Here is a 25,662-nt window from a genome sequence, read left to right as displayed (position 1 = left end):
AAACAAAATATAAGCAGTTGAAACCAATGAGGTTTTAAATTTTGGGGAGGGGCATATTGGGAATTAAACCCAGTGCCACTTAACCACTGAGCCCAGCTGCCCCCCCTCTTTTAAAAAATATTTTTAGTTGTATATGGCACCTTTATTTATTTGTGTGGTGCTGAGAATCAAACCCAGTGCCTCACCCAGTGCTAGGCAAGTGCTCTCCAACAGAGCCATAGCCCCAGCCCTCCCCAAACTTTTTAAATATTTTATTTAGAGACAGGGTCTTGCTGAGTTGCTTAGGGCCTTGCTAAATTTCTGAGGCTGGCTTTGAACTCGCAAACCTCCTGCCTCAGCCTCCCAAGGTGCTAGAATTACAGGCGTGCCCCACTGTGCCCTACCCAACAAGTTGTTTTTGGAAATGATAACAATATTATGAACAAGTTGTTTACCTGGGAATCAAGAATGGTTCATCATTGGAAAGTCTAATAATGTGATTGATCTCATAAACAGGTTAAAGGAAAATATTCATATCATCATCTCAATAACTGCAGAAAAAGAATGTAATAAAATATAATTGCTAATATTTTGTTTTTCCTTAAATTCACTCTTTCTATAAATTATTAAAAAATTCAGAGCAGAAAAAAAAATCAAACTAGAAACAAAACAAAGAGACTGCAGTGCCTTATTATGGTGTCTGCCCTATAGCAGTCTTTGCTCAAGATGGCTTCATAAGGTCACTTTCAGCCCTTCGCTTCTGTGACCACAAATAGCATCTTTGGCAAACCTGGTTTCAGTTGGGCCTTTGCTCACCTCCTGAATTCCACGCAGGGTCTTAAAAACCCTTGAGGAATAAAAGATTTAAGCCTGCCCAATGGACTCCGTGATTCCGTACTTATAAAAGTGCCCCAAACGGGGGTGGTGGGGAAGGAGGGGACGGATGCCTTAGGAGCAATCAGAGACCGGTCTGCGCGATCTGCCAAGTCACTGGCTCTGCCTAGGACCCAGAAATGAGAACGCTCCCGAGACTGGTGGATCTGTCCCTCCTCTGGAGAAAGGATGCGGGCACCCGATCTAAGGTGCAGAATCAAGGGTCCGGCTGTCTGAGAGCGCTAAGAAGCAGAAGCCTCCTAGGTGTTGGTGGCAGGCAGGGTCACCAGGCTTGGGGATCCGGAGGCCTGGCGGAGAGATATACCAAGGGCAGCAGCGGGGAATCAGAAGGCGAGCGAGGAAGCCGCCGAGACTCAGAGAACTCAGGAGCGCTGTTGGGACCTGTGAGGGGTCGGATGTAAGGGGCTGGTTGGGACGACCCTAGCCCAGAGTTCCCTTCTGGTCTACAGAGACGTCCTCTGGACTCGGCGAAGAAAGGAGTGAGTTGAGTGGCTTTCCAGCCTCAGCGGTGCGGAAGTGCAGCAATGACGGAAGAACCAGAGCGGCCTGTACGGCCTCGAACTCAGGTGAGCCACTCTTCCCAGATGCCCCGAATATCCCTTAACATCCGGGCCTCCAGAATCCCTTGCCGCCACCTCAGCGTCTCTGCGCCCCGTGGGCCTGCACCTGAGTCTCCAGGGCATACCCTAGCTTGCCTTGCGCGAGACCTTTATTCCAGGGAGCCCCCTCGACACCCACTGCGCTTGCGCGTCCGCTTCTGCCTTTATTACTTTGCCAGGCTCAGAAGCCAATTGCGCGTGCGCTGTCACTTCACTCTCTGTTTGGAACTGCTGCATTGCCCTCTTTCGGCTCGAAGGTTTACCTGCTGCATGCGGCTGGCGGCTGAGGTTTCCCTGGCACCGGGCAACTCGCAGGCTCTTCATTCCGCTGAGTTTCATGCCCTCCTGCTATTTGGAAAGCTCCGAATTCCAAAACTTGCCCGGCCCAGTCGTTTCTGATGAGGGACTAGGGACCTGCAAGTAACTATACAGGAGCAGTCCTCCTTGAAGGCTTAACGAAGGTGTTCATTTGTACAAAACTTTTGTGGATGTATGTACAGTGGAGTTAGGTGCTAGGTCAAAGGAGCATAAGCAGGTATTCATGCCCAGGGATGGCCTGTGGGACATCCCAGTCTAGCAACCCTTTCATGATTGTATTGCTCCCAGGGTCCTTGCTCCTTGTGTGGGCCAGACAGACCCCAAGAGGCAGTAGTCTTCTAAAGAAGGCAGCCCTGGCAACTCACTCCTGTGACTGTTTCCCGCGTCACTGTCCCTCTTCATTGACCTGTCTTCCAAACTGTGGCAAGGTCTTTTGCAGAATCCTGTCCTCCAAAGCCTCTTCTAGTACTCCTCCACCCCTTAGCACAGTATGTCAAAGAATGGTGAATGTACTTCTGTCTTTTTTCTGATTCTATCTGTCCCCCAGCATCCTTCCTCATTGGAGCAAGCACTTGATAATAAAAAATAGATTGTAGATTCTGGAAATTCTACACAAAACCTTTAGCCATATATTCTTCTGTCATAAAATTTGTATTTAAGTATTCAAAAGCAATAAAAAACATGGCTTAATGAATTTGACTTGTATTACTGTAAATCTGTAGGACAATTTGCCAGAACAAGAAAAGCAGTGTGATATTTGGGGGGAAAAGGTTAATAATTTTATTTTTATAAGATCAACTACTTCGTGAATGTGTAGGAAAATATCTGAGGGAAGCAGTTCATCATGTGCTTTTAGGGGAGTGAAGAACTTTGGTATAACTACATTTTCAAAAATCTTAATGGGTATGTCTTTTTTGTTTTTCTCTTTTGCAGTAGTGAGAGTAGAACTCAAGGTCTTCTGCATGCTAGGCAAGCTCTCTACCACTGAACTATACCCCCAACCCTGATCATGTCATTTGGTAATTAGGAAATCCTAAAAGGAAAAATGGAAATGATATTGTGAATTTCTAAAAAAAAATACCAATGACATGGAATGGAACATCAAGGTCCCGAGTCCTCTTGACTGGGTGTCTTGGGAAATCCTCCCACCTTCTCTAAGGGAGTTGTGCTAATATGAAAAGCTGTCCTTTCTGTCCTGGCACACATGCATCCAGCCTGGAGTTAGGTATTATCTTTAGGTACAGGCAAGGAAGTGACTCCAAGAGTACAAGGGAGTCAGGGAAGAGCTGGCTCTGGAACCTAGACGCCTCCACCATATATGGCTACTTGTCTATTGCTTCATTTACCCTGCAAGTTCCCTCACATGTAGGACTACATGGCCACTTTCTTTTAGCTTCATTGCAAAACAGGCTGGTGAGTGATAAGAGGAAGCTTAGTTCAGGTTCCTGGGGCCCAGTCACTCTATTGGAGAATGTTTCCCCGTGGCCGGGGGTGTGGGGGGGTGGGGAATCATTGGGACTCAGGGGCTGCTGTCCTGTTAGAGACAGAGCTTCACTCCACTGGGTCCCCAGCTCAGGGGATTGTCCTCATAACCACAGCAGACATGCCTAGGGGAAGTCCAACAAAGAGGCTGCGAACTGCTTTCCATCTCAGGAAAATGCTGGCTGAGGGAAGGAGGGGTGAGGTGGAGTTACCTCCGGGACTCCGAGCAAAAAGCTTGATTTCCCCCTGCTACCTGCTCGCCATGTAACCTAGGTAACTCCTCTCTCAGGTTTCTCATTTGCAAAAGGGAGACATTGTTGCCTGGCTCAAATCAATGGCCAAGCTGTGATTGGTAGGTCTGGCCCAGGGAGGGAGGATGAGGTTGTCTTTAGTCATTTTGTGTCTTCCCTTATCTCCTCTGATTCAGGGTAGGGTCCTGTTCCTGGTCATCTTTGCAGCTGGCATTGGTGGAACTTTTCAGTTTGGCTACAACCTTTCCATTATCAATGCTCCAACCTTGGTAGGTACCTTCTGTGCCCATTGTCAAGGTCTGAGTGGGTACTGGGTCAGGGCCGAGAGCTGTCCACTGTGGGACTTTAGCTCAGCACTCACTTAGTAGTGCCTCTTCCCATCTCTTCTTTTCCACTGGCATGTCCCACAGATTTCTGCAGCTTTACATGGAGCTCTTTGCATCCTCCCCAAAACTAATGTCCTCCTGAGTCTCTGATCTGAATCACCTAATACCTATTGATGTGGGGATTATCCTTGACACTTCCCTTCCACTCTTGGACACCAAGCCCATCCTAACTACCTCTAGAATCCAGATATTTCTTTCCATGTTTCTGCCACAACCCCAATTCTAGTGCAGCCTCCTCATTGGCCTCCCTGCGTTCAGCAGCCTTCCTGTCCCCCTCTCCCTCCTTCCACCCCTCTCCCTTCCTTCTCCTCCTCATTTTCTCCTCCTCCTCCTCCTCCTCCTCCTCCTTCTATTCCTCTTTCTTCTCTTCCCCCTTCTTTCCTTCCCTCCTCACCTTTCTCATTCTTTTGCTCATTCTTCTTCCTTCTCCTCCCCTTTCCTGTTCTTTCTTTCCCTCCCTCCCTTTCTTCCTTCCTTTCTTCTTTCCTTCCTTTTCTCTGGGTTCTGGCTTTAGTGCCAAGGCTTGACTCCATTCTGTATTCTCCTCCTGCCTCAGCTTCCTGGGTAGCTGGAAATACAGACATGTGCTACTGTACCCACTCAGCTTTTTCCTTTTTTGAGCTCCCCTAAGTTTGTCAACTCATTCCCCTGCCAAGAAACATTCAGTGATTCTCCCCAGTGCTCATAGGACAGGACAGATTAATCCACCTGAAGTTCAAGGCCTCATGGGATCAAAACCTCTCCCTCTGTCATCCACTTTCAACCTTGATAACAAAGCATGTTAAATGTAGTTTCCCAAATGTCCATGACACAGCCTCTTCTATAAGCTTCCTTCCACTGGGAAGCACTCTCTTCTCTCTTGCTGCATGTTTGCGTCCCCAGCATTTTACACTATCTGGGCCCATTGTAATGTTCAGTGAGTTCCTATGAGAAAAGATGAATTTTGCAGCCCCAGTGAAAGAAGTTCACCTCTAAATTGCTTGAGTGTGAAGGACAAGTGTCTCGTTACAGAGATGGGAACCATGTGGGGCTTCACCCAGATAGGAGGGAAAAGCTACAGGGACCAGAACCTAAGACAAAACTGTGATTCTGTTGCTCCTGCCTGGCCTTGTTCTCTTCCCAGTGGGCAAGAATGCAACCATCACCAGATTCACTTCCTACCAGCTGAGAACTATTCCCCCTCCCCAGCAGTTGAAAGGTCTGGGAAGAGTCCAGTTGAATCATTTTGGTCACATGCTTACCCCCCTAGACTAATCATGTGGTCAGGAGGGTGGCATTTTCAAATTGCCTAAGTCTGAGTCTGGTAATCATTTGATCATTTTTTTGTGTGTGTGTGGGGGGAGTACCAGGGATTAAATTTAGCGGCACTTGATCACTGAGCCACATCCCCAACCCTATTTTATATTTTAATTAGAGACAGGGTCTCACTGAGTTGCTTAGCACCTCGATTTTGCTGAGGCTGGCATTGAACTAGTGATCCTTCTGCCTCTCAGCCTCCTGAGTTGCTGGGATTACAGGCTTATGCCACCATGCCCAGCAGGTGATCCTATTTATGGAGGCAGAAGGAGCTATAATTGATCAGTGAAGAAAACTTCCTCTGAAGGACTATTTATTAGCAGAAAACGTGAGTATTCTGGGCAGACACAATGATAACAGCCCAGCCCCTTAAAGAAAGGATAAAATGAAATGTTTCAAGAGGTCTGAACTGGCTACATTGGTTTATAAATTTCATTCAACAAGCATTTTAGTGCCCACTTAAGTGCAGATTCACATATTGGGGAGCAATCTCTTCATGGCAGGACAGTATCAGATCTTTTCTCCTGTGGGACAGCACCATCCCTCAAAAATGAGACTTTCTTGGGCTTGGAGGCTCCTCTTAGTCTGCTGAATGATGTTAAAGAAAATATACTATTTTGTTAAAGAAAAAAAATAGAATCAATGACACTTGTTAAACCACAGTAAGAAAGAATTTATTGATGGGAAGCCATGGCAATAAGTATAGGGACCACTCATGGGGTCCTGCAGTGGAGGAGAGAGATTGGGTTCAATTCTGAATACAGCAAAGGCAAGTGGGAATTTATAGCCAAGGAGTAGGGTTGGAGTCAGTGGATGACAAATGACTAGAGGAAACATCAGGGATAAGGGCCAATTCTGGCTAAACCAATCTAACTGGATTCTTGTGGAAGGCAGGTGGGGTGTGTTGGAGGATGTGTACCTCATCAATCATCAAGGATGATCCACTATGGACTGCAAGAGATTCTACCTAAACCAACTTATAAGATGTTAAATAAAAAGTACAGAAGGACTTTGTTTTGGATTATGCTTTGTTTTGGATTGGGCTCCAACAGACTAAGCTAAAAATCAAAATGGAGTCAAACTAAAAGTTCCATATCATCACAATGAACTAAACTGTTGTGTTAGTCAGCTTTTTGTCACTGTGACAAAAAGGAAAAGTTTATTTTGGGTTCATAGTTTCAGAGGTGCAGTTTATGGTCAGTGGATTCCATAGCTCTGGGCCTGAAGCAAGGCAGAACATTATGGCAGAAGGGTGTGGTGGAGAAAGGCTTCTCAGCTCATGGAAGTGGGGCTTGCAATCCTCCTGCCTTAGCCTCCCAAGCCACTGGGATTCCAGGCATTCTCCACCACGCCCAGCTGACTCATGGCAGTTGGAAAACAGAGAGAAAGAGGAGCCAGGGATAAGATATAATTCCAAGTGCACACTCCCGGTGATCTACTTCTTTCAGCTATTTACCCCTATAGTTACCCTATAGTAGTCCTTTCAAATTACTAATCCATAAAAAAACCCAAATTATTAATCCATCAAATGCATTCACCCACTGATAAGGTTATAACTTTCATAATCCAATCTTTTCACTTCTGACATTGCTATATTACCTAACATCTGAACTCCTTGGGGGACTTTTTTATTTATTTATTTTTATACCAGGTATTGAACCCAGAGGCACTTAACCACTGAGCCACAACTCCATCTCTTTTTATTCTTTGAGACAGGGTCTCACTAAGTTGCTTTGGGTCTCACTAAATTTCTGAGGCTGGCTTTGAACTTGCATTCTTCCTATCTCAACCTCCCAAGCCGCTAGGATTAGAGGCATGTGCCACTGTGCTCAGCTTGGGGGACATTTTTAAATCAATACCATAACAGCTGTTTATTTGACCTTCTGAGATGAGAATTAGAAAACAGTCAAATTTCCCAAACAAGTCAATTTTAATACACGTGATAATGAAGATTTCACTGCTTTTATCCTTACAAAGAAGTAATCTGAAGAAAAAAATGAAGCTAAATAATCAGTTTCCTATTGTTCTGTCTTCCAGTCTCCACCTTACAAGAAAAATAACTTTGAAATGACTGATTTGCTTTTTGTTTTTGTTTTTGCTTTCTTTAAGCACTTTGTAAAACCAACCTTCTTGGCTTGGACCATGAAAACACTTATTCTATTTTATGGAATGAAGTGTTGCCTGATTCTAAGGTAGAAAATAAGACCAGTTAGATCAACTAAATTGTTGCAGTTTGTCCTTTGACACAAGATTCTTGCTAGTATTGGATAATGCAGCAATGAACACAGAAGTCCAATCTTTGTCAGTGGCCACTCTTGAAAGGTTAGAGCCAAGGTTGGGGAGACTGGCTCTGGTTCCAGCTCCCCTGGATAGCAGATGAATGTGGCAAGTCCAGGCTGTCAGTCATTACCTTAACTGGCCAGGGTAGGGGAAAGAGCTGGCTCAATAACTGAACGGATTGTTCTCCTTCATGTCCTGATGGTGGGGGAGGGGGCGTTTAAGACTAATATTTCATCCTTAGCCAACCGAAGAGTGTCCAGGTTTTCCCCATACACAGGCTTTCCTAACCATGGGGCTTCCATTCACTCACCTGAAGTGGCAGCTTTGGAGGGCAGGGCTTAGTGGAGTCTGAACATCCTGGGTGTAATCTTGACCTGTGGCTGAGGACATGGGCAAAACGTTTCACCTCTCTGGGCCCAATTCCAAGACTTAATGAGCAAAGTAACGTGTATTTAATAGAGTACAGTCATCCCTCAATCTTCATAGGGTTGTAGCCAATCTGCAGTGACCTCACAAGGATAGAACAGAGGGAGCTCCTGCATCCCTCTCTGGCCACTTCTAAGGTCCTGCTGGTGCTCATCATTGGCCAAGTCCAACAGAAAGCCAGTCAGGGAGGCAGCCGAGTGATGTGGGCTGTACTGGTGGCTTCCTGGGGCAAAATCAGGGTAGAAGTAGGACATAGCAGGCTTAAAGGATGTAGTTTAATTAGAACCATATTTGGTCTTTGACTCTGGTTCCTGGCTCAGAGCTCCTAAAACCCTTGGAATTTTTCTGAATGATAGGAGTATCTTTTATTATTTAGAATGAGCCCCCAACATAAGTTTATAGTAATGAGGTGATTTAGGACTAGGCCCTAGATGGCCTCTGAATAGAGCTGATCATCAGAAAGGCCAAGTGATTAGAGTTAGCTTCTAGACCCACCCGATGACCTCTGGGAAGGAGAGAAGGGCCTCAGACTAAGCTCTTATAAAAACTGTTGAACAATGAGATTTGATGTTCATACAGGTTTTTGAATATACTGAGGTCGTTGGGAAGGTAGTGTGCCCAGAGAGGGCATGAAAGATCTGAACACCACCCCCTTCAGGACCTTGTCCTCTGTTTCTCTTCCATCTGGGTGTTCCTGAGTTATTCTCTTATAATATACCAGTAAACATAAGGAAGTGACTTTCTGAGCTTTGTGAGCTATTATAGCAAATTATTAAACCCAAGGACAAGGTCATAAGAACGCCCAATTTGTAGGTGGTCAGTCAGGATACAATTGTAATTGGACTTACAATTTTCATTTGAAATGGAGACAGTCTTGTGGGACTGATCCCTTTGACTTATAGAATTTGATGCTAAATTTCAGGTGTAAAGTTTCAGAGTTGGACTAAATTATAGTACATCTAGCTGGTGTCCAGAGAGTTGGAGAGTTGCTTACTGTAGAAAAGTTCCACACATTTGCTATCAGAAGTATTGTGTGAGTATAGAAAAATAGTGTGATTCCAAAAAAGGGGCAGATAGAGACTATCCAGTGCTAGGAGTTTTCTTTTTTTTCTACACCATGGAGAGCTCAAGAGACTTGATGACTGAATTACAGAATCACAGAGCCTTGTGGAGGAGAAGGCCTGTCCTGTCCAGTACCAGCATCCCTGTCATCCCCAGGAGGCTGACTGCCATCTCTTTTCACAGCATATTCAGAAATTCACCAATGAAACATGGCAAGCACGCACTGGAAAACCACTGCCTGACCACATGGTTCTGCTTCTATGGTCCCTCATTGTGTCTATTTTCCCCATGGGGGGACTTTTTGGAGCCCTGCTTGCAGGACCCATGGCCATTAAGCTGGGAAGGTAAGTGATTTCTGTGTAGCACCCCCTCACCCAGTATCCTCTAATGAGGGGCATCCCAATCTGTAGGTTGAGGAATGTGAAAGAAGGACAATGCCCAGCACCCTCCAGGCCCAGATCAGCTCCTCACCTAGTCTCTCATTCCAGCTGTGTTTTTACATTGAGAGTCACATTTTCAAGGAAACTTGGTAGAGAAAGGAGTTCTGTGCAGTGAGGGAGGGAAGATTCCTGGTTTCTAGTTCCATGTCTGCCAATATGTGCAATTTGATCTTAAGCAAGTATTTTCCAGGCTTTGCTCTCCCCCTGTGTATCTGATGCAGTTCCTGGGTTGCAAACAACAAACACTGACTCTAGCTCACATGATCAAAAATTGTAAGAACTGGATGGATATTGAGGCAGCTCACAAGGAGGAAAAGAAGTGTTTAAAAGCCAGGCCTTAGCCACAGGTGGTGGCACATACCTCTCATCCCAGAGGCTTGGGAGGCTGAGGCAGGGGTTTTGTGAGTTCAAAGCCAGCCTCAGCAACTCAGTGAGGCCCTGTCTCTAAATAAAGGATTTTAAAAAGGGCTGAGGATGTGGCTCAGTGGTTAAGGCCCCGCATTCAAAAAAAAAAAAAAGAGAAAAGAAAAAGCCAGGCCTCAAGAAGGGCATAAGCCCAGGTGGTGCCAAGGGTCTCAGCAGCCAAAGCTTGGGAATTTTCTTTAGGGAGGATGCCTTCAGCACGCTCAGCTCTATCATTCTATCTACAGTATCTTCATTCAAGATCCAGAATCTAGGAAGACAAGTTGTTCTTGGGTGACATGACTGCATTTATGAAGGAGTGGGAAAGAGGCAAATCCAGACAGAACACAAATGGCTACCAGAGTTAACCCCTTTGCTAGCTACCAGACTATATGGACCCTTTCTCCCATACGTGTGGTCTAAAAGTGACCCCACCTAACATGCCGTATATGCCAGCATCTGTATCCACTCTTCCTTGTGTGATTACAGATGCATTGTTTTGAACACTCAGAGCGTTGTTTTGTCACAGCCACCAGGAGCAATGTAATAAGGGTATTCTTCCTGAGTGTGGGAGTTTTATGGGATCTCCATTCTTCTGCCAGCCCTGCAGTTAGTTAGGCCCTTTTGATATTCTGTACTTTATGGCAAATTTAAGGACAATATTTTCCTCTTATCTGTGGGGGATATGTTCTAAGACCCAGTGGATGCCTGAAACCACCAAGAGTGTCAAACCTTATACTTACTATATTTTTTCCTGTATACACATACCTATGATAAATTTTAACTTACAAATTAGGCATAATAAGAGATTAACAATAAAAACTAATAAAACATTGAACAATTACAATAATATATTAAAATAATATTTTTTAAAGAGAGAGAGAGAGAATTTTTAATATCTATTTTTTTTAGTTTTCGGCGGACACAACATCTTTGTTTGTATGTGGTGCTGAGGGTCGAACCCGGGCCGCACGCATGCCAGGCGAGCGCACTACCGCTTGAGCCACATCCCCAGCCCCCTAAAATAATATATTGTAATAAGAGTTCTTCAAAACATGAATTACTTACTTGACCCTCATTTGTACTCTTTCACTCTATGTCATACCTTACTTACCAAGACATATAGGCTACTTGCTTCTTCCTCTTCTCCAGGTCCTTTCAGTGTGAACTCATCAAAGTAGTGGGCCAGCAGGATGCTCCATGGAATAATTGTGGCCCACAGCATACAACTGTTGTATCATTAAGGCAGTTTGGTTGAGGTGTATTGCTGTCCACGCTAGGTGAAAGTAAAGTGTTTCTGGCATTATCTGTGTATTGAAATAGAAAAAAAAATGCATTCACGGGGCAAAGTCTGTTTTTTGTTTTGGTACTGGAGATTAAACCCAGGGATGCTTTACCATCAAGCTGCATCCCTGCTCCCCCCTCCCACTTTTGGTACCAGGGATTGAACCTAGGAGCGCTTAACCACTGAGCCACATCCCCAGCCCTTTTTAAAATTTTATTTTGAGCCAGGGTCTCACTGACTTGCTTAGGGCCTCACTAAATTGCTGAGGCTGGCTTTGAACTCACAATCCTCCTGCCTCAGCCTCCAGAGCTGCTGAAATTCCTGGCCCTTTGTATATTTTAAAACAGGATCTCACTAACTTGCTGAGGCTGACCTCAAATTTGCTCTCCTCTTGCCTCAGCCTACCAACTTGCTGGCTTTATAGACATGAGCCCCCATGCCTGGTTTCTTCTAGGGTTTTCATTAAGCCTAAGAAATGATATATGAGTTCCTTCATTTTACAAAGGAGTTTTGGGGAAAGCAATGCTTATTCTAAAAAGCAAAAGCCATAAAATATAAATTATGTCATTTCATGCTGCTGTGCAAGCAGAAAGGAGAGTAATTTGGGGGGAGGGTGTTGGGGGAGGAGTGTGAGAATGTGCATTTCAAGGCATTCCACAAGTGAGCCAAGATGCAATGGCTACTGCTCATTTCAGTTTATATAATTTATTCTCATTGACAGCACTCACACATGCATACACACATGCCTACTCACACGCACACACACACAGGTCTGTGACTGATCAGGACTGGGGGTGATACAGAAAGGAAAAGAAGGGTCCCTCTGAACCAAACCAAAGTGTCTTTTTCCTGTGTCTCACTTTCCCCAAGGAAGAAGTCGCTCCTGGTGAATAACATCTTTGTGGTGGCTGCAGCGTTATTATTTGGCTTCAGCCACAAAGTAGGCTCCTTTGAGATGATCATGCTGGGAAGACTGCTCATGGGAGTCAGTGCAGGTATGGGGGCATCTCATCCTGCCTGTCTATTCCTATTCATTCATTAGTTCCTTTATTTCCTTCTTTTGTTCCTTTTATTCACTGACATATTTTCATTCACGCCTACCTGTTTTGCAAAATAATTAAATATGGTTTATCTTAAAAGACTCAAATAACTAGATATTTACAGTAGATGTATAAAAATGAAGAAGTTGCAGGACTGGGGAAAACATCCTCAGACTTGCACTACCAACACTTTAAACCTGAGTTTCCTGGCAGCCAAGGTATAAAGAGACATAGGATTACTTCTCTAACATTCTCTTCCCCTTATCTGTGACAGATATGTTATATATCCCCTTTTCTGTGGGGAAAGGATAGCATCTTAGGAACTCATGAGTTTCTGAGGCTTGATATGTGAGGGAGAAAAAGTTTTAGTACATCTACTTCAGCTTTTAGGGATTACAATTAAGTTACAACTTGACTCTCTACTTTTATACAGCCAGATATTGATATCCGTATTAGTTACCCATTCCCGTGAAACAAATCACCCCTAAAACTTAGTGGCTTAAAACAACCATCATGGTTTATGTGCGTGCGTGCACTGCCGGGGATGGAACTCAGGGCCTCGAGCATGCTAAGTAAGTTTTCTACCACTGAACTTAGCCCGTAACCATATTTATAATACCAGTTTCTGTGGGTCAGGAGCCTGGGAATGCCTTAGCAGGGTAGCTCCAGCTTGAGGTCTCTCATTAGGTCATGCTCAGCTGTCAGTTACAACTGCTACCACCTGAAGGGGCTGGATGATCTTTTCCAAGATGGTTCCCTCATAGGCCCCTGGCAGGAGGCTCCAGCTCCTCACCCTGTGGGTCTCTCTGTAGTGTTCCTTGAATATCCTCATAAAACATGGCAGCTGGTATTCTCCAGAGTGAGTGGAGAGAGAGGCGGGGGTGGGGGTGGATGAAGAGGAATTCTTAGTGCTCTTTGTGTCCCCGTTTCTGAAGTCATGCACCACCAGTTTTCCCACATTCTGTTCATTGAAAGTGAATCTCTAAGAACAACCAACACTCCAGGGGAAAGGAACTAGGTCAGACTTTGTCATTTTTCCCTGAATAAATCCAAAAAAGAAGGCATCCCTCCTCAAATGTTGGAAGGAAGAGCAGAGGTAGCCCTGAGACTCCTTGACAATCAGAGCAATTGCCTTCCTCTGAATTCTCTTCACCCATGAGAAAGGGGCTGACACTGATGGGAGATGTTTCCTGACCTCAGGTCAGAGAGTGGGGTGGAGGTTTCCCAGGTATATGATATCCTAATGTGGCCTCCTAGCTTTTTGGCATTGTAATGAATGAATAGTGGGGTGGGCAGCAAGGGCACTATCCAGTTTTGTTTTCCCATTGGCTGTATAGGTGCCAGGTGTGTCCATGGGGGAACTGGAATGAAGTGAGGACCTACATCTGTAGTGGTCAAGGTAAATTCCAGGTTGTCATTGAAATGAGAACCCAGAAAGCTGGAAGGCATCCAGGACATGGTCCTTCCCTTTTCCTTCCACCCCCAGCACTTGAGAGACTGTATTACCAACTTTTCATCACTATAATGAAATACCTGAGGCTATTAACTTATGAAGAGAAAAAAATTTATTTTTGGCTCTGGTTCTGGAGGTTCCAGTCTAACATTGTTTGTTTTGTTCTGTTTTGTTTTGGTACTGGGGATTGAACCCAGAAGTGCTTCACCACTGAACTACATCCTCAGCCTTTTTTATATTTTATTTTGAGGCAGGGTTTCACTAAGTTGAGAGCCTCACTAAGTTGCTGAGACTGGCCTTGACCTTGCAGTCCTTCTGTCTCAGCCTTCTCAGTTGCTTTGGATTATAGAGGTGCACCACCATGCCCGGCTCCAGGCCAACATTGGAGTGGCACTTTTGCTTTAGTCCTCTGGTGATGACAACATATTATGGTGGGAGTATGTGTAGGAATAAATCATTCATCTCATGAGCCAGGAAGCAAAGAAGAAGAGTAAGAGACTGAGGTCCTACAATCTCCTTTAAGATCATGCCTCCAAGCCAGGCGTGGTGGCGCATGCCTGTAATCCTAGCTGCTAGGAAGGCTGAGGCAGGAGGATCACAAATTCAAAGCCAGCCTCAGCAGTCGGGAGGAGCTAAGCAACTCCAGGGAGACCCTGTCTCTAAATAAAATACAAAATAGGGCTGGTCGAGTGTCTCTGAATTCAATCCCCGGTACAAAAAAAAAAAAAAAAAGATCAAGCCCCCAATGACCTAAGGACCTCTCATAAGGCCCCACCTCATAAAGGTCCACAGCATCTCCCAAGAGCAAGCACCTGGAGACCAAACCTTTAACACATGGGCCTTTGGGGGACATTCAACATTCAAACTGTTGCAGAGACTTTAATACCTAGAAAGATCCCATGAATATGTGGGATTGTGATGAGGGACCAAGGGATGGGGAGAGCCTATCTGGGAAAGATGACTTCTCTCCCAGGAATCCTGAGGCATTGAGCTGGGATCCTATCATCCCTATAGAAGGTGAGGTAGAACCTCTCAGAGTGTGGGGGGGGGTGAGAGAATGGCCCACTGAGTCACAACCCAGCAGACAAGAGGCAAGAAAGACATGCAGGCCTCACAAGGACCCTCTTTGTGGTTAAGCACCCTTGCTTTGCGCATGTCCAGGCGTGAGCATGAACGTTCAGCCTATGTACCTGGGGGAGAGTGCTCCCAGTGAACTCCGGGGAGCAGTGGCCATGACCTCAGCCATCTTCACAGCCCTGGGGATCGTGATGGGACAGGTGGTCGGATTGAGGTGAGTACCCCTCCCCCTATGCATTTAAGTGCTTTCAGGGACGCCAGTAAAAAATCTGTCTTCACCCAGATTTCTTCCCTCCCCACCATTTGATTAAAGCATTGCTTCTATGCGCGAGGGCATCAAAACCCTGTTCACAGCCATGTGTCTAATACAAAAAAAGAGCTTTTCAATCAGCCAAACTTTGGTGTGAATCACCTTTTCCCATCTTCTCCAGGATAGGGAGCAAAGAACAGTTCTTGACAGCAGGGAGGGTGAAGATTTGGGCTTTTGAAGAGGAACTTGTTCTGGCCATCATAGAAAAAAAAAAGGAAAGTGCAGAGCTTGGATCCCCAGGGAGAAAAATTGCTAGGGATAAGGTGGGGCAGGAGCCCTTCCCTCCCTCAATTCCTACCTGGTTTGGAAGGATCTTGATATCCAAACACAGAGCTAGATAGAAAGAGTCACAGGCCAACATGACCCTTTACAAGCAGGTTAGTAAGGCAGGCAGGGGGTCAAGGGGGAAGGTGAGGAGACAAATGTTCTGTCCTGTCCTCTGCCTCCCCAGGGAGCTGATGGGTGGCCCACAGGTATGGTCCCTTCTGCTGGCCAGTTGCCTGGTGCCTGGGGTACTCCAGCTCGTCTCATTGCCCCTGCTTCCTGAGAGCCCACGCTACCTCCTCATTGACTGTGGAGACACAGAGGCCTGCCTAGCCGGTGAGTCCCTGCCCTTGGACCTCTGGACTATACTTGTTCCAAGGATGCATCTCAGCAGTACAGGTCCTCATCTTTGGGGTTTTATTTAGTAGGGAAAAGCTCTTCTTTTCTTTGTGTCTCAACTTCATGATCTATTCACATATGCCTTCAAAATTCTTTGTCAAAGGGATGTCCTAAATTATAGGGTAATAGGATGAGTCAGACCACCTTTGTCATCCAGGAAATTCAGGTGTACATAAAAACACACACACACACACAGGAGAGACACTTATGTAAGACCTCACCTGCCCAATGCCAACTGGGTGATGATTGTTGTATCAGTTAACTATAATAAATATGGTCAAGGAACAATTGCAAAATCTCTGGCTTAAAACAACAATCATTTACCACATCTTTTACTCATTTATTCCTTTGGCAGCACAACTCTGCTGATCTCAGCTGGGCCAGGAATTGGTCAAGTCTGGTCTGAGCTGGGCTGCTTCAGTTCTGTATATTTGTCCTTCTTCTCAAACTCTTGGTACTAATGAACTCAGGGATGTTCTTAGTGTGATGGTGGCAGAGGCACAAGAAAGCAAAGCAGTTGCACAAGTACTTTTAAAACTTTCATCCCCCAACCCCATACCCATTAACATCCCATTCTGGTGAACATCCCATTCACATGCTGGTGAATCCAAAGCCACAGGATGGGAAAATCAATGACGTGCTCTCCCATGGCAAAGAGTGGGGTTTAAGGAGGGATGAAGACCAGGGCCCAGGAATGTATTCTTATTGATTGGCCATCATGACCACATTTTTCTTTTTTATTTTGAGATGGGGTCTCTGTATGTTCCAAAGCTGGTCTCAAACTCCTGAACTCATCAAGTAATAGGCATAGTGCCATGCCTGTCCATGGTCACAATTATTATGTATGTCCCTCCTCTCTGCAAAACATGTTTAGTCCCATCTCAGGATCCCCCAAAGTCTCAGTCATGATATCAGTTTTGAAGTCCCAGATTCTTTTTTTTTTTTTTTTTGGACCATGGATTGAACCCAGAGATGTGTGACAAATAAGTAACATCCCCAGCCCACCCACTCACCCACCCCCGCTGCCTTTTTTAAAATAATATTTTTTAGGTAGATGGACCCAATATCTTTATTTATTTATTTATTTATATGTGGCACTGAGGATTGAACCGAGTGCCTCACACGTGTGAGGCAAGTGCTCTACCACTGAGCTACAACCCCAGCCCCCCCAGCTCTTTTTTTATTTTACTTTTTTGTTTGAGACAGGGTCCTGCTAAGTTGCTTAGAGCCTCACTAAGTTGTTGAGTCTGGCTTTGAACTTGTGACCCTCCTATCTTAGCCTCCTGAGCCACCGGAATTACAGGCTTGCGCCACTGAGCCAGAAAAGAAGTACCAGATCTTAGGATCGCATTGAATTATATGTACCTTTTTTTTTTCCCCCCTTAGTACTGGGTATTGAATCGAGGGCCTTGCACATGCTGGGCAAGCACTCTCAGCCTTGAAAGCTACATTCTAAACCATTTTATTTATTTTTGAAACAGAACCTGGTTAAATTGCCCAGGCCGACCTCAAACTGGCAATCTTCCTGCTTCAGTCTCCTGAGTCGTTGTTATTAGAGGTTTCCACCATGCCCAGCTTTTATTATTTTTTTTGAGATCAGTTCATTCTAAGTTGCCTAGGTGGGCCTCAAACTTTCAGTCCTCCTGCCTGAGCTTCCCTGTAGCTGGAGTTACAGGTGTGATCACTACTTCCGGCTATGTGCCTTTTTCCATCCAGAGACCATGGTTTTAAAAAAACAGGTCTTCTAAATTTAAAACTATAAACTTCTTAGAAGGAAACAGATATAAATATATGGGCTTTGGATTCAGCAATCGTTTTTTTCAATATGACAACAAAAGTATGGTCAACAAATTAAAAATATAGATAAGTAGATATCACAAACTAAAAGAAAAAAAACTGTCATGCTTCAAGAAGATAAGAAAATAAAAAGGTGTCCGGTGCGGTGGCACACACTTGTAATCTCAGGGGCTAGGGAGGCTGAGACAGGAGGACTGTGAGTTCAAAATCAGTCTCAGCAACAGTGAGGCGCTAAGCAACTCAGTGAGACCCTGTCTCTAAATAAAATACAAAATAGGGCTGGGGATGTGGCTCAGTGGTTGAGTGTCCCTGAGTTCAATCCCTGGTATCCCCCCCAAAAAGAAAAAGAAAGTAAAAGGCAACTTGTGGAATGGGAGAAAATTTTTGCAAATCATTTAACTGGAAAATGAGTTGTATCTAGAATATGTAAAGAACTCATAGCTCAGCAACAAAAAGACAACCAATTTTCAAATGGCAAAGGATCTGAAAAGACATTTTTACTTAGAAGATATACAAGTGGCTGATATGTGCATGAAAAAATGCTCAACATTGGGGCTGGGGAGTTAGCACAGTTGGTAGAGTGCTTACCTTGCATACACAAAGCCCTGGGTTCAATCCCCAGCACCAAAAAAAAAAAAAAAAAAAAAAAAGCTCAACATCATTATTCACCAGAGAAATGCAAATCAAAATCATAATGAGATGCAATTTCACATCCATTATGATGGCAATAATTTAAAAAATCACATAGAAACCAGTGTTGGCAAGAACATAAAGAAATTGGAACCCTTAATGTAAAGTGGTGTGATAATTTAGGAAAACAATCTGGGAGTTCCTCAAATGATTTAAATAGAGAGTTACCATATAACCCAGCCATACAACCCAAGGGAAATGAAACCTATGCCCCCCGCCCCCCAAAAAAACTTTGTATGTGAATATTTGTAGTAGCATTATTCATAATAGCCAAAAGGTAGATGCAAATAAAGCATCCATCAACTAATGAATAGATCAATAAAATGTGCATATTTATACATTGGAATATTATTTAACCATAAAAAGGATTGAGTAATTGATACATGTTGCAATGTGTATGAACCTTAAAAACTTGCTACAATTCACAATATCCAAGTTATGGAAACAGCCTAGATGTTCATCAACAGATGATGGACAAAGAAAATGTGGGAGAGATACACAATGGAGTTTCATTCAGTCATAAAGAAGAATCAAATTATATCATCTTAAGTGAAGTAAACAAGACAAAGAAAGTAAAGGGCTATATGTTTTCTCTGATATGTGGAAGTGAGAGAGGAGAAAGGGAAGGAAAAAAGGAATCTCATGAAAATGGCAGGAAGACCCATAGAGTAGAGACAGGGGATGGGGGAAGGATGAGGAAAGGGCAGGTTAGGGGCTAAGGAAGGAAACTAAGCAAGTGTGTCATGTACGTGTATAAATATGCCACAATGAAATTCACTATTCTGTCTGCGCCAATAAAAAACTTATGCTATGTAAGAGAAGCCAATCACAAAAAGCCACATGTATGATTCCATTACATAAAATGTCCTGAACAGGCAAGTTTGGGATTTCTCTTCATGGTTCTAAAATTCATTGTGGTGATGGTTGCACAACTCTGAACTCATTAAAAACCACTGAGTCATGTTCTCAGAAAAAAAGGACCTAAAAGGGTGAATTGTATGGTATGTAAATTATATCCCAAAATAGATGTGTTTTTTTAAAACGATGAACTTCTAAAACTGAGTAAAAGAAGTGGAAGAGGTTGTAAGTTAAAACAAGTTCACTTGTTGAATTAAAATAGTTGACGGAATTTCCACCTGAAAATGTCTATGTTCTCACTGAGATAGACTTCCTAGCATAACCATATGCTAGTAAGAGTTTGTAATCCGAAAATGATGTGTCAGATACAAATAATGCAGAGGTAGCACAGTTCCAGGTAATGACAAGCTGCAAGGTGTGTCCTGAGCGTGGGTGGCTAAGGTGGAGTGGAGGAGGAGTCGCCAGAGACCAGGGAAGTCAGGGAGCTTAATGCAACCAGAAGTATTTGCTAAATTGAATCAAGGAATTACTTCTTTGTAATTACTCCTTGTATCAGGCAGTATTAAAGCATCAATGTAACTTTTAAAGTCTTAAAAATTATTACTATATTTTCCCTAGGCAAATTTTATTTTTATTCTACTGAATTCAGGGTTAGGTGTATGAATTTAAAGGAGACCACACTCAAGTTACTTCTCATGTGTGGAAGAAAAAAGAAAAGGAGATTTTTTTCAATATTCTATAATTACACTAAGAATATATATAAAAGAAACTTTAGGAGAATAAGCTTCCAGAAATTTAGAAGCAAAACAATGAATATACAAGACCATAAATAAAATACTAAGCACCTTTGTCAATTGATTCCAAAGATTCACCTAAGACCATCTTCCTTTGCAGCTCCAAGATTAGCAGAGTCAGAGGGAGGGTTTCTGGGAACCCCATAGGCTTTTTTCCTTCATCAACCCAACCCAGAGGATTTTTTCATGTCCCAACTGATCTTTTCTTAGAAGCCATCATTTGCTTTCACCTGTGGGGTCCCTACACTCCTGGTCTCCAAGTATAGTTTGGAGTATAATTTCCCCAATTTCATTGTTCCCAAACCAGTCTCCTCCACTAAGACACACTAAGAGTCCAAGGAAGGATATAGAATCCATTGCATTCAGCACTGAGTAATTTAATAAGGAGAATTGGATGGGTGTTTACAAATTAACTAGAATGATTGGAGGACTAGGCTCTAGGTAGTGGCTACAGGAATATTCCCAGAGAAACACAGAACTGAGCATCCAGGCAAGCTCCTGGCTCTGCAGTGTTCAGGATGATGACCAATCAGTCAACTAACACTGGAACTGCTGAGTTTATGAATCTGCAAGCATAGCTGCGATCCTGGAATCAGAAAGTCAGGACCAGGAAACTACCACTGTCACACCACAACTGTTTCTCAACACCCATAAAGCCAGTGACTGGATACTAGACCAATTCAGAGAAACTTCAAGATTTTGGAAATGGTCCAAGATCTTGTTCACCAGCAGAAAAAGTAAAAACTTGGAAGTGAGGTAGTTTCTGTTTCACTTCTACTTTCTAGGCTAAAATCAGAATGTGTATAATAAATTCATCCAGGAGAAAAAAAAATAGGTCTTCTTCCCATCCCACACTCAGTGCATAATGGTCAAAGTGAGACAAGGTAACCAGAATTTAAGAGTTTAATTTCAAACACAAGGTGGCCAGAAGGCACAAAGCAGTCATTGATCCATAACAATTCTGTAATGCCACTGGGAACACTTGCCAGGTTTCCCTGGCTTAGAGGTGGGGCTTGATCTGCCCCCTGGGAGGGGTTCTCCATGGTTTTTGCTTCTGCCCTCTGAGATAATCCTCCTTTTCTGTCACCTTCCTTTATACTTTCTGGAGAGTATTGGGAAGTGTGCTGTTTTTAGTGGTTGAGCAAATTTCTCAGCTGCTGCCTGTAGGAAGTTAGGGTATTGAGGTCTTTATATTTCAAACTGTTGCAGTCTTTTTTTGTCTAACTGGCAGAGCTTTTGCTAATACAGTCTTCTCAAAAATGATGTGAATTTTCTATGTATTTGATTTACATGCCGAGAGAGAGAGAGAGAGAGAGAGAGAGAGAGAGAGAGAGAGAAAGAGGTATGTGTGGAGATATTTTGGGGTGAGGTGAAGGGTTTACTGCTGGGTAGTATCAAAGAAAGCTGAGGGAGGGGAAGTGCAGCACCCTTCTCTGTCTCAGCTCTGCAGCTGCTGCGGGGCACCCAGGATGTGGCAGAGGAGATGGAAGAGATGGAGGAGGAGCGTGCTGCCTGCCAGGGCCGCCAGGCACGGCGCCCATGGGAGTTGTTCCAGGACCGGGGCCTGAGGAGGCAAATGACAAGCCTTGTGGTGCTGGGCAGTGCCATGGAGCTCTGTGGGAATGACTCGGTGAGGCTCTGCCCTGTCTTGTCCTGCACCCTAGGTCTGCTGAGGGTTTGTGCTGTAGGCAGGTGGGAGCCATGGAAGGTTGAGGGGAACCAATGCTTCAGAGCTGCCTCTCCTGCTGGCCCAATCCTAGGTGTATGCCTATGCCTCCTCAGTGTTCCGGGAGGCAGGAGTGCCTGAAGAGAAAATCCAGTATGCCATCATTGGAACTGGGAGCTGTGAGCTGTTTGCAACTTTTGTTAGCGTGAGTCTAGATTTGGGCCCCACCCCTACCCCTAGTCCTGCCAGGAGGGATGCTTGGGATACTGATGCTCTTAGGACTTTGCATTAAGCTATTTTCCACTCCTGTTCGTGGTGGTAAAGTACAGCAAGTCGGCAAGCATTCCTACTGTTGGCTGGGCATTCACACCATTGCTTTGAGATGAGAACCCTAAATGAAGTTAAGTAATTAACCAAGGTCCTCTGGGATATTAATAAAGCCGTGACCTTCTGAAGCAATAAACTGCATCTCCCTCTTAACACACACCAGCTTTCCCATGAGGCCCCTCATATTGTCTGTTCCCAAACCAAGAGCCCAGTGTGTGGTACCTTCCTGAGTGGCTCCTTTCTTTTGCAGTGCGTGGTGATTGAAAGGGTGGGTCGGAAGATGCTGCTGGTAGGGGGATACTCTCTGATGACCTGCTGGGCCAGCATCTTCACAGCTGCGCTGTGTCTGAAGGTAGCTGGGGGTGTGAGGGGTGGTAGCTGGGCCAGGTTTGATTTCCACCTCACTCCACCTTATCTGCTGCAGAGCTCCTTCCCCTGGATGCCCTATCTGGCCATGTCCTGTGTCTTTGCTTTCATCCTCAGCTTTGGCATCGGCCCTGGTGAGTGGGTCTGAAGGCCTCTGGTCTTTGGGCTGAAGGAACAATGGGTGTCTGAGTGAATGATGGTGGATGTGACTGTAATGTCATTTTCAAATCCCAGACCCACTTGTGCTGAGGCTTCTGGGAGGACTAGAGGAGGACATCCAGGGGCCCCCATGCAGATGGCACTAAGATGACAGAGAGGCAGGACAAAAAGCCCTGGATGATAGCCCTCTGTCCTCTTCTTGTAGCTGGAGTAACGGGAATCCTGGCCACAGAGCTGTTTGACCAGACAGCCCGACCTGCTGCTTACATGGTCTGTGGGGCCCTGATGTGGACCATGCTCTTCCTGGTTGGAATTGGGCTCCCCTTTGTCATGGTAGGCTTGCCCTTCCCCCTGGGTGGGAGGCCCTGCTTCAGGTTTTGTCCCTATCACTGGAGCACCCCAGGGAGTGGTGCCTCTGTACGTGAGAACTGAGGCCAAGTGGGAGGGACCTTATGTGAACCAAGGGAGCAAGTCTTTCCTCATAACTTGTCATGGACCTTCCATTGAGAAGGGGCCAACAGGTCTTGGGGTCTCTGTTAACCCACAGGAGAGCCTGTCCCACTTCCTCTTTGTTCCTTTCCTCTGTATCTGCGTCTGTGGAGCCATCTACGCTGGATTGTTCCTCCCTGAGACCAAAGGCAAGACATTCCTGGAGATCTCTGAGGAATTACACAGACTCAGCTTGCCCGTGCGGGCCCAGGGCCCCACAAGGAGCAGCAGGGAGGTCATCCAGTCCACAGAGCTATAGCTGCACAGTTGTGGCAGGTGCTAAAGGTGGCTGCTGCCCTGTCCTTTGCTTTTCAGAATGACTTGCATTTTAACGAGTGTTTATTCAGGACCTACTCTGTGCAGGCATGGTACCAGGTGTTTAGCAATTATTGGTGAGCCAGGGAGGCAGGACATGCAACCACTTGATGCTCAATGTCTAAAGATAACCAACAGGAAACCAATTAAAACATTACTTGTCGGAATGCAGTGGAAGAGAAATACAGGTGGTGCTGGGACCCTGACCTGGTCTGGGAGGAGGTGGTCAGAAAAGGATTTTCTGAGAAACCGATTTTTGAAATCAACTTTATTGGAATATAATTTACATACAATCATATGTATCCATTTTAAGTAAACACCTGCCGAGTTGCGACAGATGTATACACCCATGAAATACCACTATAATCAAGGTAGACCATTCTCATCACCTCCAAAGCACCCTTATACCCGTTGGCTATCAATAACCCACTCCACCCCCTACCCCAGGCAACCACTGATCTGTTTTCTGCCACTATCAGTCAGATTTGCCTTTTTTATACTTTTATATAATTCTATATTATTTGTACACATTTGTGTCCGGCTTTCTTTGGATAAAGTTTAGTTGCATGTGTTAGTATACATTCCTTTGTGTTGCTGAGTAGTTATCCCCTGTATGGATATACCATGATTTGTTTATCCCTTTGCCTGTTGGGGGCTGGGGATATAGCTCAGTTGGTACAGTGCTTTCCTTGCATGCATAAGGCCCTGGGTTCAATTCCCAGCACTGCCAAAAAAAAAAAAAAAAAAAAAGTCCCTTTGGTAGACATTTGGATTACTTCTAATTCTTGGCCATCATGAATAAAGCTGCTGTGAATATTCCTATGCAAATTGTTGGATAGATGTGTATTTTCATTTTCTGTGCATCTGTTTGGGCTGCTATAACACAGTATCATAGACTGGGTGGCTTATAAACAATGGAAATATACTCCTCATAATTCTGAAGGCTGGAAAGTCCAGGGTTAAGGGCCCACTTCCCGGTTTATAAACATTTATTTTCTCGCTGTAACCTCCCATGGCAGAAGTGAAGAGCTTCATCTCTTTTATAAGGCACTAGTGGATCCCATTCATGAAAGCTCTACCCTCATGACCTAATCACGTCTTAAAGGCACAACTTCCGAATACCATCATATTAGGTAGCAAGAAATCTCTAGAGAGTAATATTTATTTGGGAATGACAGAGCATTGCAATGGGAATATGTGGGCCAATACTAAACTATGGGTGCATTCAAGAAGGTCAGACAAGTAGTTTTTATAGGGAAAAAAGGAAAATTTTTTGGTGAGCTGCGTGGATAAAAAGTATTCATTGGTCTGTTTTGCAAGGTGATTATAGTAGTGTTTTATACTCTCACTAGCAGTGATTTGAGAGTTTTGGATACTCCAAATCATCAATACTTGGTTGGTATTGTCAGTCTTTTCAATTTGGCCATTCTAGTGAGTGTGTAGAAAGTAGTGTCTCTTTGTGCTTTAATTATGGTATTTCCTTGATGACTAATAATGTTGACCACCTTTTCATGTGTTTAGTATGACCATTTATCTGCTTTTGTGAAGAATCCTTTCATATCTTTTGTCTACTATTTTTATTGAGTTGCCTTATTTTTTTAATTAACAAGCATTTTTATTAACTTTTTTTGAAAAATTGATTATGAGTTTAATATTATATTTTTAATATTATATTTTTACCTGGGCGACACATTTAGAGGTTCTTAGGAATAAGAATCAAAATAGTCATTAATGTAACTAGACTACATAGTTGTATCAAAAAAGAGAAAAAAAAAATCAGTGTTTTGTAACTAAGTCTGAGTTTAGAATATATCACCTGCTTTAAATAATATTTAAATCCTAAAAGATGAAAGACATTTTGCAGGAGAAAACAGCCTCAGGAAGGAAACATTACAAAAGATATAATAATAATTACTTTGAATCAAATTTATGAATCAACTTCTTTCTCCAAACAAGATTCCATGTCTCTAAAGAACACAGGTTTCTAATTCCAGAAAGATAGTTGTCAAAACTTTAAATACTTCTCTAACAATTACATTCTCTATCTGGATCAAACTTTTACCGCCCAACATTTCTTGCCATTTGTTTTATTGTCAACAAAGCCTAGGTGCCGGACTTTGTGAACTATGACACAGCTAGACCTTTAAGTAATTATTATAACTAATATATCTAATAGTTATTTGCTAAGAGTAATAGAATGATATACACAAACCCCTTATGAACTAAAATAGTACTTCTGCACACTTTTCTTTGCAAGAGTTTTATTAACCCAGAATACACTCAAGGGGTTTGGACTTTCATTTTGACTTTTGACTTTCATTTCTAATCTGTATAGGCCTATTAATAACCAAATTTATTAAGTTATGACAGTTTGAACTGCATAACATTTCTTAAAATTTCCTTCTTGAGCTCTGTATTACCTCAAAAAGCAATCTATTCACTAATGGTCTGTTAAACATAAATAAATATTTAATACCAATAAAATACAATATATAATCAACATTGTATAACAAAAATTATCAAGCTCTACTTGAAAGCCTTAAAAAATGACTCTGGAA

The 25,662-nt window shown here is 43.8% G+C and overlaps 1 protein-coding gene across 1 annotated transcript; it reads left to right on the top strand.

The window, feature by feature from the left end:
* The first annotated feature begins 971 nt into the window (after positions 1–971).
* On the top strand, positions 972–23,088 carry Slc2a11 (solute carrier family 2 member 11). The gene is made up of 13 exons (XM_071609142.1): positions 972–1,116; positions 1,323–1,439; positions 3,700–3,792; positions 9,157–9,317; positions 11,971–12,095; positions 14,755–14,884; positions 15,432–15,580; positions 21,225–21,412; positions 21,543–21,653; positions 22,026–22,127; positions 22,200–22,275; positions 22,506–22,633; positions 22,848–23,088. The coding sequence occupies exons 2-13, from the start codon at positions 1,398–1,400 to the stop codon at positions 23,046–23,048; spliced, it is 1,506 nt and encodes a 501-aa protein (XP_071465243.1). The 5' UTR covers positions 972–1,116; positions 1,323–1,397; the 3' UTR covers positions 23,049–23,088.
* The last annotated feature ends 2,574 nt before the right edge of the window (positions 23,089–25,662 follow it).

Source organism: Marmota flaviventris, chromosome 1 (assembly GCF_047511675.1).
Source record: "Marmota flaviventris isolate mMarFla1 chromosome 1, mMarFla1.hap1, whole genome shotgun sequence".
In the NCBI taxonomy this organism is placed as follows: Eukaryota; Metazoa; Chordata; class Mammalia; order Rodentia; family Sciuridae; genus Marmota; species Marmota flaviventris.
Note: the sequence above shows the minus strand (reverse complement) of the source record. Positions and strands in the feature narration are given on the sequence as shown.